At 48.1% G+C, this 14,688-nt stretch overlaps 1 protein-coding gene across 3 annotated transcripts in view; it reads right to left on the bottom strand.

Annotated features, from left to right (window-relative positions):
- Positions 1 to 14,316, bottom strand: part of RYK (receptor like tyrosine kinase) — a 105,445-nt gene extending 91,129 nt beyond the window's left edge. For all 3 annotated transcript variants that reach the window (XM_044290642.1, XM_044290643.1, XM_044290644.1), the window contains exon 1: positions 13,950 to 14,316. In XM_044290642.1, coding sequence (XP_044146577.1) covers positions 13,950 to 14,298 — 349 coding nt within the window. In that variant the 5' untranslated portion in view covers positions 14,299 to 14,316. The remainder of the gene's footprint in view (positions 1 to 13,949) is intronic.
- Between the last annotated feature and the right edge of the window lie 372 nt (positions 14,317 to 14,688).

Raw genomic sequence — 14,688 nt, 5'->3', positions numbered from 1 at the left:
CTGGGATCAACAAAAGAAGATCAGTGGGGGTCATTTACAAAGACTGGCTTTTTATGCCGTTCTTTGTTTCCACCCCTGTGCTATAGGAGGATTTGCCTAATTTAGGAGGGGTGTGCCTTGACATAAATTAGTCGCATCTCCAGCTGTTTGTACACCTAGAGTAAAAAAAAAAAAAAAAAAAAAAAAGTACTCTAGCTCTTTGACTAGTCTCATTTTGCAAACATATAGGCCTTTTTCCAAGCATAAATTTTAGTAAATTAGTCAGGCAGCGATGTTCTGGCCTTCGCCACTCCCAACTGTCGAGCACTCCGTAAAAACGTCCGTGCTGCATTTAAAAGGTTGCAAAATGGGATTTTGCTACTATTTTTACACCAAACACTGGCATGAAAATGTTTGTAAATGACCCCCAGTGATGTGAACCATAGCTACGTGTATGCAAAAAGATGGACAGGGAGGTCGCAGGTGACAGATTCTCTTCATAATCCACAATATGCCCATTATTATTTAAGGACTTTTTTTTTTTTACTAAAGCACATGAATTTAAATCAAGTAAATTGAAATAGAAATAGTGACTTTTTAAAATACCTTTAATTACGATAAAGCGGGTATAGGTATGTGTATACCAACATTGTGTACTACAATTATACAAAAATTTCTTTGAAAGGGGAGTAGCGACCCCCAAAAGAAAAAACATTCAATGGTGACGGGATACACAAAAAAATCCCCTGGTCACAGGCACTGGCACGGCATAGTGTCCCGGGTCTGGCGGCATACATTAGTCAGCACTCAGCAATGTGCTGCAGGAAAAATGCCGTCTGCGTCGCCCTGTGGTTATCCAGATTTCAGTCCTCCTTGAAGCTTAAATTCCAAGTTCACAATGAAACTCAGACATCAAGCTGGAAAGTGTTCCTAATCACACTAAGTATGAAAAATAAAAAATGTTTTCCCCTAAACAACCCAAACAGACTTCCTGCATTATCCCGTCAGCGACCCTGGTGGGGGGCGCAACAAAGGCAAATCAAATGACTGATCACCGAGGGCTGAAGTAATCACATTAGTAAGTGTCTACAGCAGGACACGTCCCTTACCCTAGGGAGAAGGCAGCGCCCACCCGGCATGACACCAGGCTCATACACAATGCTGATGCTGTGTACATAAGGGAGCATATGTTCACGGGTGCAAGCCATCAGCAGGGGCCGGCCTCACAGAGGTCAGCCTGTACCGAGGTCAATAAAGGTGTCTGCACACTATATACCGTGTGACTCCCAGGACCCCCCTCTTCAGCTGTTAGAATAGGCTTTGAGTGCCGCAGCCCCTTCCTAGTCCAGTGACATCACTGTAAATTGGTCATGTGACCTAGTTGCAGCTCAGCCACACTGATCAATGGAGCTGAGCTGCAGTACCAGGCACTGCCACTATACCAAGTATGGCGCTGTGCTTGGAAAGCTGCTGGGAGCCTACATCACTCACCAGAGCTCAAGGGAACTGCTGATGGTCAGGGATGTTGGGACTTGGACCCTCGCCGGCGTGATAATGACTACCTATCCTGAGGATAGGCTATCATTATCATTTCCAGGATATCTCCCTCTCACAAGGCAGCTGATTTAATTGACCAGGTCCAGTTGGGACAACCCATTAAAAACTCCCCAATTCACACCACGTTTTGAGCCTTAATTTTGGGTATATGCCAGAAAAAACTCTTGATGTGTACCTCCGGCAGGAGGCCGCGACATATTCTATACTGTACTATGTACATCATTAGGTGGAACAGCACAGTCTGACGTATGGTAAAAAGGTATACCGACATATACTGCCCTGAAAGATGCCAAAGTGACACTCTCTTGACCTCCAAGACATTTCTAATACACGGCGATGTGTGGGTGCGGAGCTGTATTACACCGCACAATGTGGCAGAGGATTGTCAGGAGGGAAGCAATCGCCTGCTTGCTAGCGGAGGAGACGCTTTTACATGCAGCAGTCTCCTCCGCAGCATGGGGAAGAGGGATCGCTGGCAGACAGCCTGGTGATCTGCCGCTGGCAAACAACGATTTCTTAACAAGTCAAGCGATTTGGATTGCCCGATGATCGAGCATATACCGGGCAGTCGGAGGCAGTATTAAACTGCAAGATTATCACTAGCGATTACTGCCTGCCGGATCCGGCTATCTGGACGCTAACAGATGGCAAATGCATTGAAATAACGGATCAGTCTCTCCAGTGTCATCTGGAAAAACGGATCTGGTATTTATTTATTTTTTCGCATTTTTAAAAAGGTCTGCGCATGTGCAGACCAGAAAACCGGATCGGTTTTGCCGACACTTAATGCCGGATCCGGCACTAATACATTTCAATGGAAATAAATGCTGGATCCGGCCTTGCGGCAAGTGTTCAGGATTTTTGGCCGGAGATAAAACTGCAGCATGCGGCGGTATTTTCTCCGTCCAAAAACCGTACAGTGACTGAACTGAAGACATCCTGATGCATACTGAACGGATTTCTCTCCATTCAGAATGCATTAGGATAAAACTGATCAGTTTTTTTTCCAGGTATAGAGCCCCTAGGACGGAAATCAATACCGTAAAAGAAAAACGCTAGTGTGAAAAAACTCTAGGAAACCTATGAGCAGCGCTCAAACTAAATTTCAATACTGAGGATATATTCAAAAGCTAAACCAAATAGTGAGAAGGGGTGTAGTCCCCCTATTCAACTCTATGGGGCTGCCGGAGATCCCCAAGTACACCGCTCACTATTTCCAGCAGCCCCATAGAGTTCAATGGAGAGGCGATGCAGGGGACTCAGTGAGGGTCCTAGCGGTCAGAGACCACCCCCCCCCCCCCCCCCCCAACAATCAGAAACGTAGCACCTATGCATTCCCTTTAAAGGTGTATCCTTTGTAATTGACGTGCTCTCCTCTGATTGGAGGGAGTCTGACACCCCGCACCCCTGCTGATCAGCCATTTCAGTGTCGGCTCCATCCGTTATATAGTGGATGAAGCTGTATACTGAGGATAGACCATCAAGAACAAAATGCTGGGATACCCCTTTGAGGGCTATTCTAGGAAAGAATACCTCCATACGACTGCATCCATTAGCAGCGTTTTCCATTACACATGGAATCCAACAGAAAAAAAAAAGCCTACTGAGAAGATAGATCTACGGCACATTATAGACATGCTCCTGTTTGTGAGATGCTGCAGGCTTCAACCTTTTCAAGAATTATTAGGAGGCCAAATCCAAACCAAAATCCACATACAGGTCAATGCGCGCCCGATGTAGTACTTCACATGCTGGTCATGACAGAAGGATAACTGTCTAATGGACATCTGGTACACACATAGGTCAATGGCTACCTTAAAATAGGAGCAACCAGGGTTGGGGACACATGCACTATATGTAGCACAGGACGGCCTCTGGAGAAGTAACCTAGAGACTCTGTATATCCATGAGCTACTATTAGGACTGATGGCGGGGTAGGGATAGATCCAGCAGACGCTCCGCCAGTGACCAGAAGTGAACCAGACCGGGATCTAATCAGTCTAAACACAAGCCTGTCTTCCTAGGGGGGCATGAGGAGAACGTATAGCAGGCAGCAGGACTTGACCAAGGGCCCGATCACCTTTCCCCTTCCTGTAGACTAGCCGTTGTGGAAGGGAAATCTTCTGAGCTTATTGAAAGCAGCTAAAACATTACATTGACTGAAAGTGTGATTAAATATTTCCCACTCGTATGTCCGATTTCAGTCCAGGTCTAGCCGAGGCACATCTGACCAGTGAAGGAAGGAGGTCTGCAGTGGGCATGCTGGGAGTTGTAGTTTTACAATAGCTGCAAACCACATGCCATCAATTACTTGTGAGTCAGCCGGTGAGGTGCTGCCCTGGAGAACCTAGGACATGTGGAACCTCACCTAAAGAAACAAACCTCCTTCCTCTCCTCAGCCTGGAGGCATCTGAAGGCCATTCTTCTTCTTTATTGTTTACAAAGCCAGCTCCATAAATCTTACCAGTCAATTATGTCAGAGCAGATGAGCTTCTTCAGACCTGCCGTGTACACAAGGCTCGGCCATTAACACCTCCCACAGTATGCTGGGCGAGAACTGCCCTGCGGCCGGCGTACGGCACACAACCTGCACAGATTAGGCTACTTTCACACTAGTGTTTTTGCTGGATCCGGCAAAAACGCTTCCGTTACTGATAATACAACCGTCTGCATCCGTTATGACCGGATCCGGTTGTATGATCTGTAACATAGCCAAGACAGATCAGTCATGAACTTTACTGAAAGTCAATGGAGGACGGCGTCTCAGATTGTGTCAGAGAAAACGGATCAGTCCCCATTGACTTGTATTGTGGGTTAAGACGGATCCGTCTTGCTCCTCATCCCAGGACAGAGAGCAAACTGCAGCATGTTGCAGGTTGCTCTAATGTCTGGGAATGCAACCAAACCGAACGGAACGCATTTTGGAGCACTCCATTCTGTTCTGCTCAGTTTTGTCCCCATTGACAATGAATGGAGACAAAACTGAAGCGTTTTTTTCCGGTATTGAGCCCCTATGACGGAACGCAATACCGGAAAACTTAAACGCTAGTGTGAAAGTAGCCTTAAACGCTGTGACTAGGGATGAGTGAATTGACTTCTGACGAAACATCCGAAGTCGATTCACCTAAAACTTTGTTCTAATACTGTATGGAGTAGTATCAGAATGTATTGGCTCCGATGAGCCGAAGTTATTACTTCACAAAGTCTTTGAAACTTCGGGTAATAACTTCATAAATTAATTTGTACTGTAAAAAACGATTTCCCGAGCTCATCCCTAGCTGTGACGGTGGATGGCGATCCATGCCATTGACACAGACAGCACACCTGTGTCCGGATGTCCGTCCTGCAGTCCCACAAAAAAAGAACATGTCCTATTCTTGTCTGTTTTGCGGACAAGAGTAAGCATTGTTACAATGGGTCTGCAAAAGAAGAAAAAAAAGAAGAGGTCACCCGTCCGTGAATACACCCTACACCCTTATGGCTCGTTCACACGAACGTGTGCTGCCCATTGCCGCATTGCGGACTGCATTTGTGGATCCGCAATACACAGGCACCGTTTCGTGACCATTCATTTCAATAGGTCCGCAAATCCGGACATACGGAACACTACAGAGTGCTTTCTGGGGTTCCGTTCCGCGCTTCCGCAAAAATATGGAACTTGCTCTATCTTTTTGCGGAACGGAGGGATCGCGGACCCATTCAAGTGAACGGGTCCACAATCCTCTAGAGCCTGCCCCACGGATGGTGCCAGAGCATTGCAGACCACAATTTGCGGTCCACAGCATGGGCTTCACACGTTCATGAATTTTTTGCGGCTCGGGTGCGGACCCATTCATTTCAACTGCCCGCTAAAGATGCAGACAGCACTCCGTGTGCTGTCTGCATCAGTCTACAATGGGCGGACCGCAAAAAACGGCACGGTCGTGTGCATGAGGCCTTAGCAGGCAATGGAAATCACCAGAAAAACCACACGACTGAAAAACCGCAAGACTGAATAATCTGTTAATCAGGATGGGACACATGCACACTGACACCTCAGCCTTAGGCCTCACGCACACGACCATCAGTTTTGAGGTCCGCAAACCACAGATCTGCAAAATACGGATCCGATCTGTGTGCAGGCCACAATTTTTCACTAGAACTCCCTATTCTTGCATGAAAAAACAGACACACGGATGTGGACAGTACACAGATGACTTTGCAGAGCCACACGTCCACGCGTGTCCCCCAAAAAATGTTTTGGATGCAGACCAAATCAATGGTTGTGTGGATGAGGCCTTAAGGCTATATTACACAGCCCGACGTGGCAGACAATTGTCGGGACGGAAGCAATCGCCTGCTTGCTAGCGGAGGCGGCCACTACTATCACATGCAGCAATCCCCTCCGCTATGCCATCGCTCGCGTCCATGCTGTATAGGCATTTACAGCCTGAGTGGAGAAGATTTTGAGAAGTCTCATTCGCACTTTGCGAAGAGGATCCGCACATAACAGTGGGGTGGATTAGGGAGCATGTCAATTTACGATTGCGGATATAGCATGCTGTTTTTACGCTTTACAATACAAAGGGTGAGAACCAAGGCAAATCCAGTGTTTCCGCCTTGAAAACCACTGCAAAATCTTCATAAATGTGCAGATTTCAGCCACAATCAATATGGGACACTCGCAGTGGACTGCACTTCCAGCTGTCTTTTTTTGGACAATTTCACTCCCAAGTTCCAATCTGCATCTAGAAGCAACGTCAACACAATGCCTCGTCATTGGGATGGATAGGTCCCCGGGGGCTTACTGGAGCCATCGCTCAGCATCTCACCATTTGGCACTTCCAGGATGGTGAATGCCAAGAGAATGCTGTACCCCCGCCTGCACACTGCTGACTTCGAAGACTGATCTATGCCGTTTTTTCATAGCTTGGGCAGGTTCTTTAGCCACCTAACAGTTGCCCAAAGTCCAGCTCCGGCAGTGGGAAGAGTACATAGCTGTTTTGCCCGAGTCCAGCTTTAGCGGCTCATACCCCCTGATGGGTAGCAGCTAGAGACATGGACCTGGTCTGGTTTAAAAGCTGCATTCACTGCATCCCGATCTCTAACAGCGATATCTTCCCATGTAGTGAAGTTCTGGTATTGATTGAAAGCTTGGCATGCCAGCCCGTATCTCTATCTGCTACCTATCCAGAGATATGAGCAGCTGGGCAGCCCCCTCCCCTTCAGTCTGAGGGGGGAAAAGGACAAAATAATATAGAAGTGTGGCATTATCATAATTGCAGTGACCCACATAATGATAAAATTAAATCAAATTGTTATTTTTACCACCCAGTGAACAGTGTAAATAAATTCAACAAAATAATGTTAAAACTGCAGTTTTATTATATTTCCCCCTAAAATTAAATAAAAATTACTTAATACAATATATACACATACATACACACACCAAAATGGTTCCTAAAAAACCTACAACTATTCCCAAAAAGTAAAATTTTTGAACAAAAAATAAATTAAAAAGTTATGACTGCTGGACCACAAAAGGGGAACATTGTACTGGTCCTTAAGGCAAAAATTAATTAGGTCACTAAGGGGTTAAAAATGCAATTGTTTTTGAGTTGTGTGCCAAAAAGATTTACTGCAGACACACATTAAAAATCTACAAATCAAAAAAAAAAAAAAGTGACATTTTTAGGGGGTTTTTACCAATTTTAATGCGACTGTTAAAGGGGTATGCCGAGATTCGGATACTGACGGTGTAACCTCTGGACAGGCCATGAATAGCAGACTGGTGGGGGTCCGACAACCCGTACACCCGTTGTTTCAGAGTAGCGCTGCCTCCAGACACCCTCAGCAGTGTCATACAAAAATCTGCAGCATTTACAACACGTGGGAACAGAGGGCTAAATGCTGTGCATTCTCCGCAGAAAAGCAATTATAGTAACCGCAAAGCTCATCCACACGATGAAGAGAAAACTGACCGCATGTCCGTTATTGCTGCGGTTTTCAACTTTTGCTGATTCACAGTCAGTGATTTGGAGCCAAAACCAGGTGCAGGTGTGAATCCCGGCAAAGAACAGCCTCCCGGAGTTTACCGGAACAGACGCTGCTGGGTGCGGATGGAAAGTACGCCAGCCCCATTAGGTATAACTTTTTTTTGTTTTGTTTTGCAGATTTCAATCAGATGTGAATTTTCTAGTGTGGAAAAACTGCAGAGGACTTGTTATGTGTGGCCCAATTGGGTTTAGCCACCTAAGCAGGTGATGGCCTATTGCTCGGACACTCCATCATCCAGAGAGTTAGCGTTACAGCTGGCAATGATATACCTGAAAAAGTGTACCCACTACTGTACTTCTTATCCACGTGCTACCAGTGTGCACAATGGATGGCACGCAGATCCATAAGCGTGGTGCCAGTCACTCCACTGTCATCCAACACAGACCAAGGGACCTTGTCGAGACACGGACCTGAACACCACTGTAGTCCATGGTCTTCAGCACTCACCAGGTCCATGTCCTACATGTGTCCAGAACACTGACGATTTTTAATATGGATATCTTGCAGAAGCCCTGACTGCGAGCCAATGCTTGTCAGGCAGCATCAGTGCCGATCATCACCAATCATCCCCACCAGTTGCTAGAATGAAAGGGTCCCAGCACTCGGAGAGTCATCCATGCACAGCACCGTGGTCTTTCATCGCTTACTGGGCTATACTATCAACTGCTTGTAAGACCCCCACTGACAATATACTCTAGTAATAAGTGCACTTTGCGACAATTATTTCCAACCTAAATGGTCCTAACATAAGGGGCTGGCGACATTGCAAGGATATCTCCTACATGGCCATACAGTGCATGCTTGTCTCGCACCTGAGCTGCGAAAATGTCCCATTGGCAAACTATATAAACAGTACTGCGCCACGTCCACCATGGAAAGCAAAATTGCAGCGTTCACGTGGTTTAAAGAAAGGGGGGGGGGGGACCATGGAGGGCTAAGAAATTGGTGACATGAGCAATCCACATGACCGTGGATGAAGCGGTCGTGGCCCAGAGCCGTTCACGTAAGCTAACGACAGGCAGCTGGGGACTAAAAGGAGCTTAGGTTGACTGAAGTCATAGTCACCAATCCCTTTACAGTTAGATTAGCGGTATTCAAAGCCATATTTCCCAGTAAGGCCCAGTTCTGCATCAAGCAGGAAAAAGCAGCGCAGCAATGTAAACCTATTTTTCCAGTAAAAATGACGATGGAACGTGATGGACCCCATAAAAAGGGGATCGGTCTGGCGCCATTGGAGTCCTGACCATTCACAGCTGGAATTGTTTTTCTGTCCCTATGTTGAAACTAAAAACGCCGAATTCCATAATGCAGATGTGACCCCAGCCCAAAACAGGCAAGCCTTGCCAACACGTGTCCGTCCAGAGCCGTCATGTGCAGACCGATGACAGGGTGAGTTTACATAAGGAGGACCCCCTGCACTAGAGTCCTTCTAGGCATTAGGCTACTTTCACACTAGCGTTCGGGTGTCCGCTTGTGAGCTCCATTTGAAGGGGCTCACAAGCGGACCCGAATGCTTCCGTCCAGCACTAATGCATTCTGAGTGGACGCGGATCCGCTCAGAATGCATCAGTCTGGCAGCGTTCAGCCTCCGCTCAGCAGGCGGACACCTGAATGCTGCTTGCAGCGTTCGGGTGTCCGCCTGGCCGTGCGGATCCGTGCAGACTTACAATGTAAGTCAATGGGGACGGATCCGTTTGAAGATGACACCATATGGCTCAATCTTCAAACGGATCCGTCCCCCATTGACTTTACATTGAAAGTCTGGACGGGTCCGTCTGAGGCTATTTTCACACTTAGAAATATTTTTACAATATAATGCAGACGGATCCGTACTGAACGGAGCCACCGTCTGCATTATATGAGCGGATCCGTCTGAGACGGATCCGCTCTGAACGCAAGTGTGAAAGTAGCCTAACCCAATGATCCCCCCATCCACCTCTACAGCCCCACCGCTCTAATCACCTACAAGCTAAATCCTTCTAAGGCTACTTTCACACTAGTGTTAAAGTTTTCCGTTACTTAGTTCCTTCATAGGGGGTTAATACCGGAAAAAGACGCATCAGTTTTGTCCCAATGCATTCTGAATAGAGAGCAATCCGTTCTGGATGCATCAGCATATCTTCCGTTCCATCCCTTTTACGGTGTTTGGCCGGAGAAAATACCGCAGCATGCTGCGTTTTTTTCTCCAGCCAAATTCCGGAACACTTGCCGGATACGGCATTCATTTCCATTGAAATGTATTAATGCCAGATCCGGTACCAAGTGTTCAGGAAATTGCCGCATTGACGGATCCGGAAAAAAATGATCACCGTTTGCACACAGATTTCCGGATCCGGCAGGCAGTTCCAGGCAATGGAACTGCCTGCCGGATTCTTCTAACGCTAGTGTGAAAGTACCCTAATCCTGGAAAACCACGACAAAAAAAGTCACCATCTTTCCAGAAAACGCTTGATATGTCAGAGATGTATGAAAAGTTTTGATCAGCGGGGGTCCGAGAGCTGAGATCCCCACCAGACGTTAGAACAAGGAGAAAGAAGCGGAAATGATCCCTTCCCCCGGAGCCAGGAGAGACAGCACAATATGACAGCACTTCTCTCGTTCTAGGGGGCAGTGGGGGTCTCAGCGCTCGGACCCCACCAAATCAAAACTTTACATATGTCCCTGCCCTATGAAAAGTTTTTGGAAAACTCAGTGACCCTTTAAAGTTGCCATCTACAACAAACTAGCGAGTTATTGTAGGACATTCGCTGGGCGACGTTCACACAGCATGCAGACGAACAACCACTAATAAGGAACAGGCATCGATTATATACAAGTCAATGGGCGCTAGTTTAAAGGGGTTGTCCGGGTTCAGCGCTGAACCTGGACATACCCAATATTTTGCCCAAGCAGCCCCCCTGACATGAGCATCATTTCAAATCACGCAGGGCAAAGGCATTTTGTGGAGCTCCGATGACGTCTCTTCTTCGGGCTGTCAGGTGGAGGCTTCCGCCAAGAAGTGAGCCCAGTGATGTCACCGGCACTGATGGGCGGACTTTAGCGCTGCCCTAGCCTGTAAAATGGGACACACTGCCGGGTGGAAGCCGCCGCCCGGAAGTGTGTTAGAGTAAAATAAATAAAAGAGCCCTTGCCCTGCGCAATCCTGCGCAGGGCAAGGGAAAGCATTGGAGCATGAACTTGTTAGGGGGGGCTGCCTGGGTGAAATTCTGGGTATGTCGGGGTTCAGCTCTGAACCCGGACAACCCCTTTAAAGAGACTTTCACATGGCCTAATGCAAAGTGAGAGAGGGATGAATGATCTCTGTTACGATCACTTGGCATATTGTCAGCAGCACATCCGAGGTCTACACTTTCAGGTCAGGTTTCCTGATGCAGTTTTGGAAGCCAAAACCAGGACTGGATCATAAAAGGAAAGTATGGAGGACAGATAGGAACCTTTTGGCTTCCAAAACTGCATCAGGAAACCCAACTGTGTGACCGTGCCCTTCCACGAGCCAATCACAAGTGTTGATTCCAGATCACTGGCCTGATCATCATATAGAAGGGTTAGACAATACTGTGCGGATTACTTGCAGTGTAAGGGTCCATTCCCGCGTCCGCAACTATTTTGCGGTCTGCAAATTGCGAATCCGCAAAACACAGACACGGCCATGGGCATTGCGCATTTTGCGGACCGCACATGGCCGACACTATGATAGAAATGCCTTTTCTTGTCAGTGGCTGGGGACAAGAATAGGACTTTTTATTTTATTTTTTTGCGGGGCCGCAGAACGGAAATGCAGTGCGGACAGCACATGGTGGTGCTGTCTGCATCTTTTGTGGCCCCATTGAAAATGAATGGGTCCACCCCCGTTCCGCAAAATTGCGGAATGGACGCGGACCCGTGAATGGACCCTAATAAAGTACCAACAAGGCTAAAGGGGTTCTCTCACCTCAGCAAATAGAATTGATTATGTAGAGAAAGTGAATACAAGAAGGCACTTACTAATGTGTTGTGATTGTCCATATTGGATTCATTTCTCCATCACATTATACACTGATTGTTTCCGTGGTTACGACCACCTTGCAATCCAGAAACAGTGGCCGTGCTTGCACACTATAGGGAGAAGCCCCGGTCTATGTGTGCTCCCGCAGTCCCGGCCACCTAAGAGGCCGACACTTTTTCCCTATAGTGCGCAAGCACGGCCACCACTGCTGGATTACAGGGTGGTTGTAACCGTGGAAACAAGCAGTGTATAACGTGATGGAGAAATTAATCCAGCCAGCAAAGGAAGCAATATGGACAATCACAATACATTAGTAAGAGCCTTGTTTTAACCTTGTCTACATGACACCTGCCACTTGCTGAGACAAACCAACCATTCAATGAGATTTTCCAAGCCTCCTTTTTGGCCGTTGACATCACATTGACTAGGACTGAGCTGAAATACCAGGTGGTATACAGCGGCTATATAACGTACGGCGCTGTGCCTGGCATAGTGCGAGGGGGCCGCACTGCTTCTATCAGGAGTCGGTCCCCCACCAAGGTCATCAATATACAACTCCTTTCACCCCTTTAAACCAGATGCTGCTAAATATTCTTATTTTCTGTACTCTATGTACGTGGACACAAGGACCTCACTGGCACACTGAAAACCGTATGCGAGTTGCAGGCGCTACACGGACACTTTATAATACGGACGCATGTGTAAGCCCTTCAGAGAGGATTTTTATTATCTCAAACTCCAAACCGCACACCCATCATACGGGGACGTCTACCAACTTTATATGAAGGCCACCAACCTTCACCAGAAGCTTCAGCCCCAAGAACTGAACCCCTTCATCCCCAGAGAGACTGCAGGAGAACGGACTAGGAAGGAGAAGACAACGTAAAGTCACATACGGTGCCTACCACGTGAACATACAACATATCACACTTTCAGCTTGATCCTGTGCGATGGTTTCTTACCCTGCAGAACATGGCTTCTGCCCCAACCACAGGATAGTCACAGACCAGCCCAGACCAGCATGATGGTCCCAACAGCCTCGTCGGTCAGGAGCACCCATCACACAGCAGCCCAGGGTCTTATCACCAGCCATAATATACTGGACCACAGCAGATCCAGAAGTGTGTACATACCCCACACCAACAAGGGGGTTTCTATTCACTAAAGGGCACATTTCTCTGCTGTCATTATTATTATTATTATTGCACTTACGGTATATAGCAGTACGATATTCCTCAGCGCCTTACAGACATTAGCATCACTCTGTCCCCAATGGAGTTCACAATCTAAGTTTCTTATCTTTGGAGGGTCGGAGGTGACCGGAGAACCTGGAGGAACACGGGGAGAACATACAACCTCCAAGCAGATGCTGTCCTTGGTTGGATTCAAACCTAGGACCCCGGTGCTAACCACTGAGCCACCGTGCTGCCCATGACATTAAAGGGGCTGTGCCAAGTTTGGAAGTTATTCCCGATGACTGATTTGTGGGGGTCTGACTACTGGGACCACCACTGATCCCAAGAATGATGGAGCAGCAAATTCTCAAAGGGACTGCTGGAAATAACCAAACGCCATCTCTAGCAGTCTATTAGAGAATGAACTGAACCAGCAAGATGCATGCCTGACCTGCCGCTCCATCGGGGGAACAGGACCCTCTTTCTAAGGATTGGGGTGGTCTCAGCAGTGGGCCTATGCACACAATGTACCCAACTAGCCCCTGTACCCAACTAGCAATTCACAACCAAAAACATTTGGGGCATCAGCTACAGGCTGCACAACACACCCCGGCCACAGACCTTAGGAGGACACTTAGTCATAAGACCATATAGAAAAACCCTGGCCACTAACAGCCCACCTAGGAACAGAGAAGACCCCGGCGATCAGCTCTTCATAGTTCATGGAAGTCAACGTGGCCGTGCAGGACTCGCGCTCCAATGACTATGGGTAACAGAGGAGCTTCAGGTCTTTAGGTGCTATGTGAACCACCTGATGTCTGCCACATTAGAGCAGACTGCTGTCCACCATCAGAGACAAGGAGAGCAGACAACTTCTGTCCATCCCAAATCACATGAGCCCACCATAGACGTGTCCATCAACCTACAGAGGCCGGAGACCACCATGTCCTCACCGTGCACATCATCAATTCTGTCCTGCAAAAGTTCAACACAAACCACAGATTGTGGGCAATCAAAATGGTGTGGTCTACAGAGAAGAGGAACCACCACCACCATCCACAGCCACAACAACCACTACCACCATCCACAACAACCACCACCACCATCCACAACAACCACCACCCCCATCCAGGCGCTGGTCACTCCCCGGGCGGCAGGACAATGGCTGTTACGGGTCGTGTTCCCCAGCTCGGCCCCCTCCCCCCGGCCCCACTCACCGATCAGCCGCCGCACCTCCTCCTCGCTCATGTACACGTTCAGACCGGGCTCCCCGGCGCTCCCAGACCCCGACTGAGCCTCACTGACGCCAAGGAGAACTGCGAGCAGTAGCAGCAGGGACGGACACCACAGCCCGGGGCCCGGCTGCCTCCCCCATCTCCTCCACCCCGGGGGGTCCGGGGCCCCGGGCAGCATGTCGCTCACAGGCCGTGCTGAGAAGAAGAGGCGTCCCGGACCATCCCCGTAAACGCTGTCTGTCCCGCCGACGATAACAGCACACCGCGGACACGGAACACGACCCTGGCGCGCTCGGTCTCCCTCACGGAGACTACAATCCACTAGACGCATGCGCTTTCCGACCTCACTCTACTCTGAGCATCATACTCTTTTGCCTCTTCCGGGCCGCCGTCCCCAGCTGCAGCTCCTGTGCGACCCCTACAGGAGGGATCTGATTTAGTGTGTATCTTTATTGACAACATAAACAAAGACACAGAACAATACTAGACTGGAATTTTCTGTGGCTGGCACCATACATACCAGTAACTGTCTCCAATACAGCTCAAAGCCTAATGTCCCTCAGGGTCTCACAAGCTGTATATCTGTCCAGTTACATATATATATATATTACATACACAAAAGAAAAACAACCGCAGCACTTCCATAGGTGAAAAAACTAGTGGAGTCCTTCATTCGCCCACACAACGTTTCAGTCCGCTTTCTGGGGCCATTCTCAAACGT

Source organism: Bufo gargarizans, chromosome 4, assembly GCF_014858855.1.
Source record: "Bufo gargarizans isolate SCDJY-AF-19 chromosome 4, ASM1485885v1, whole genome shotgun sequence".
Classification (NCBI taxonomy): domain Eukaryota; kingdom Metazoa; phylum Chordata; class Amphibia; order Anura; family Bufonidae; genus Bufo; species Bufo gargarizans.
Note: the sequence above shows the minus strand (reverse complement) of the source record. Positions and strands in the feature narration are given on the sequence as shown.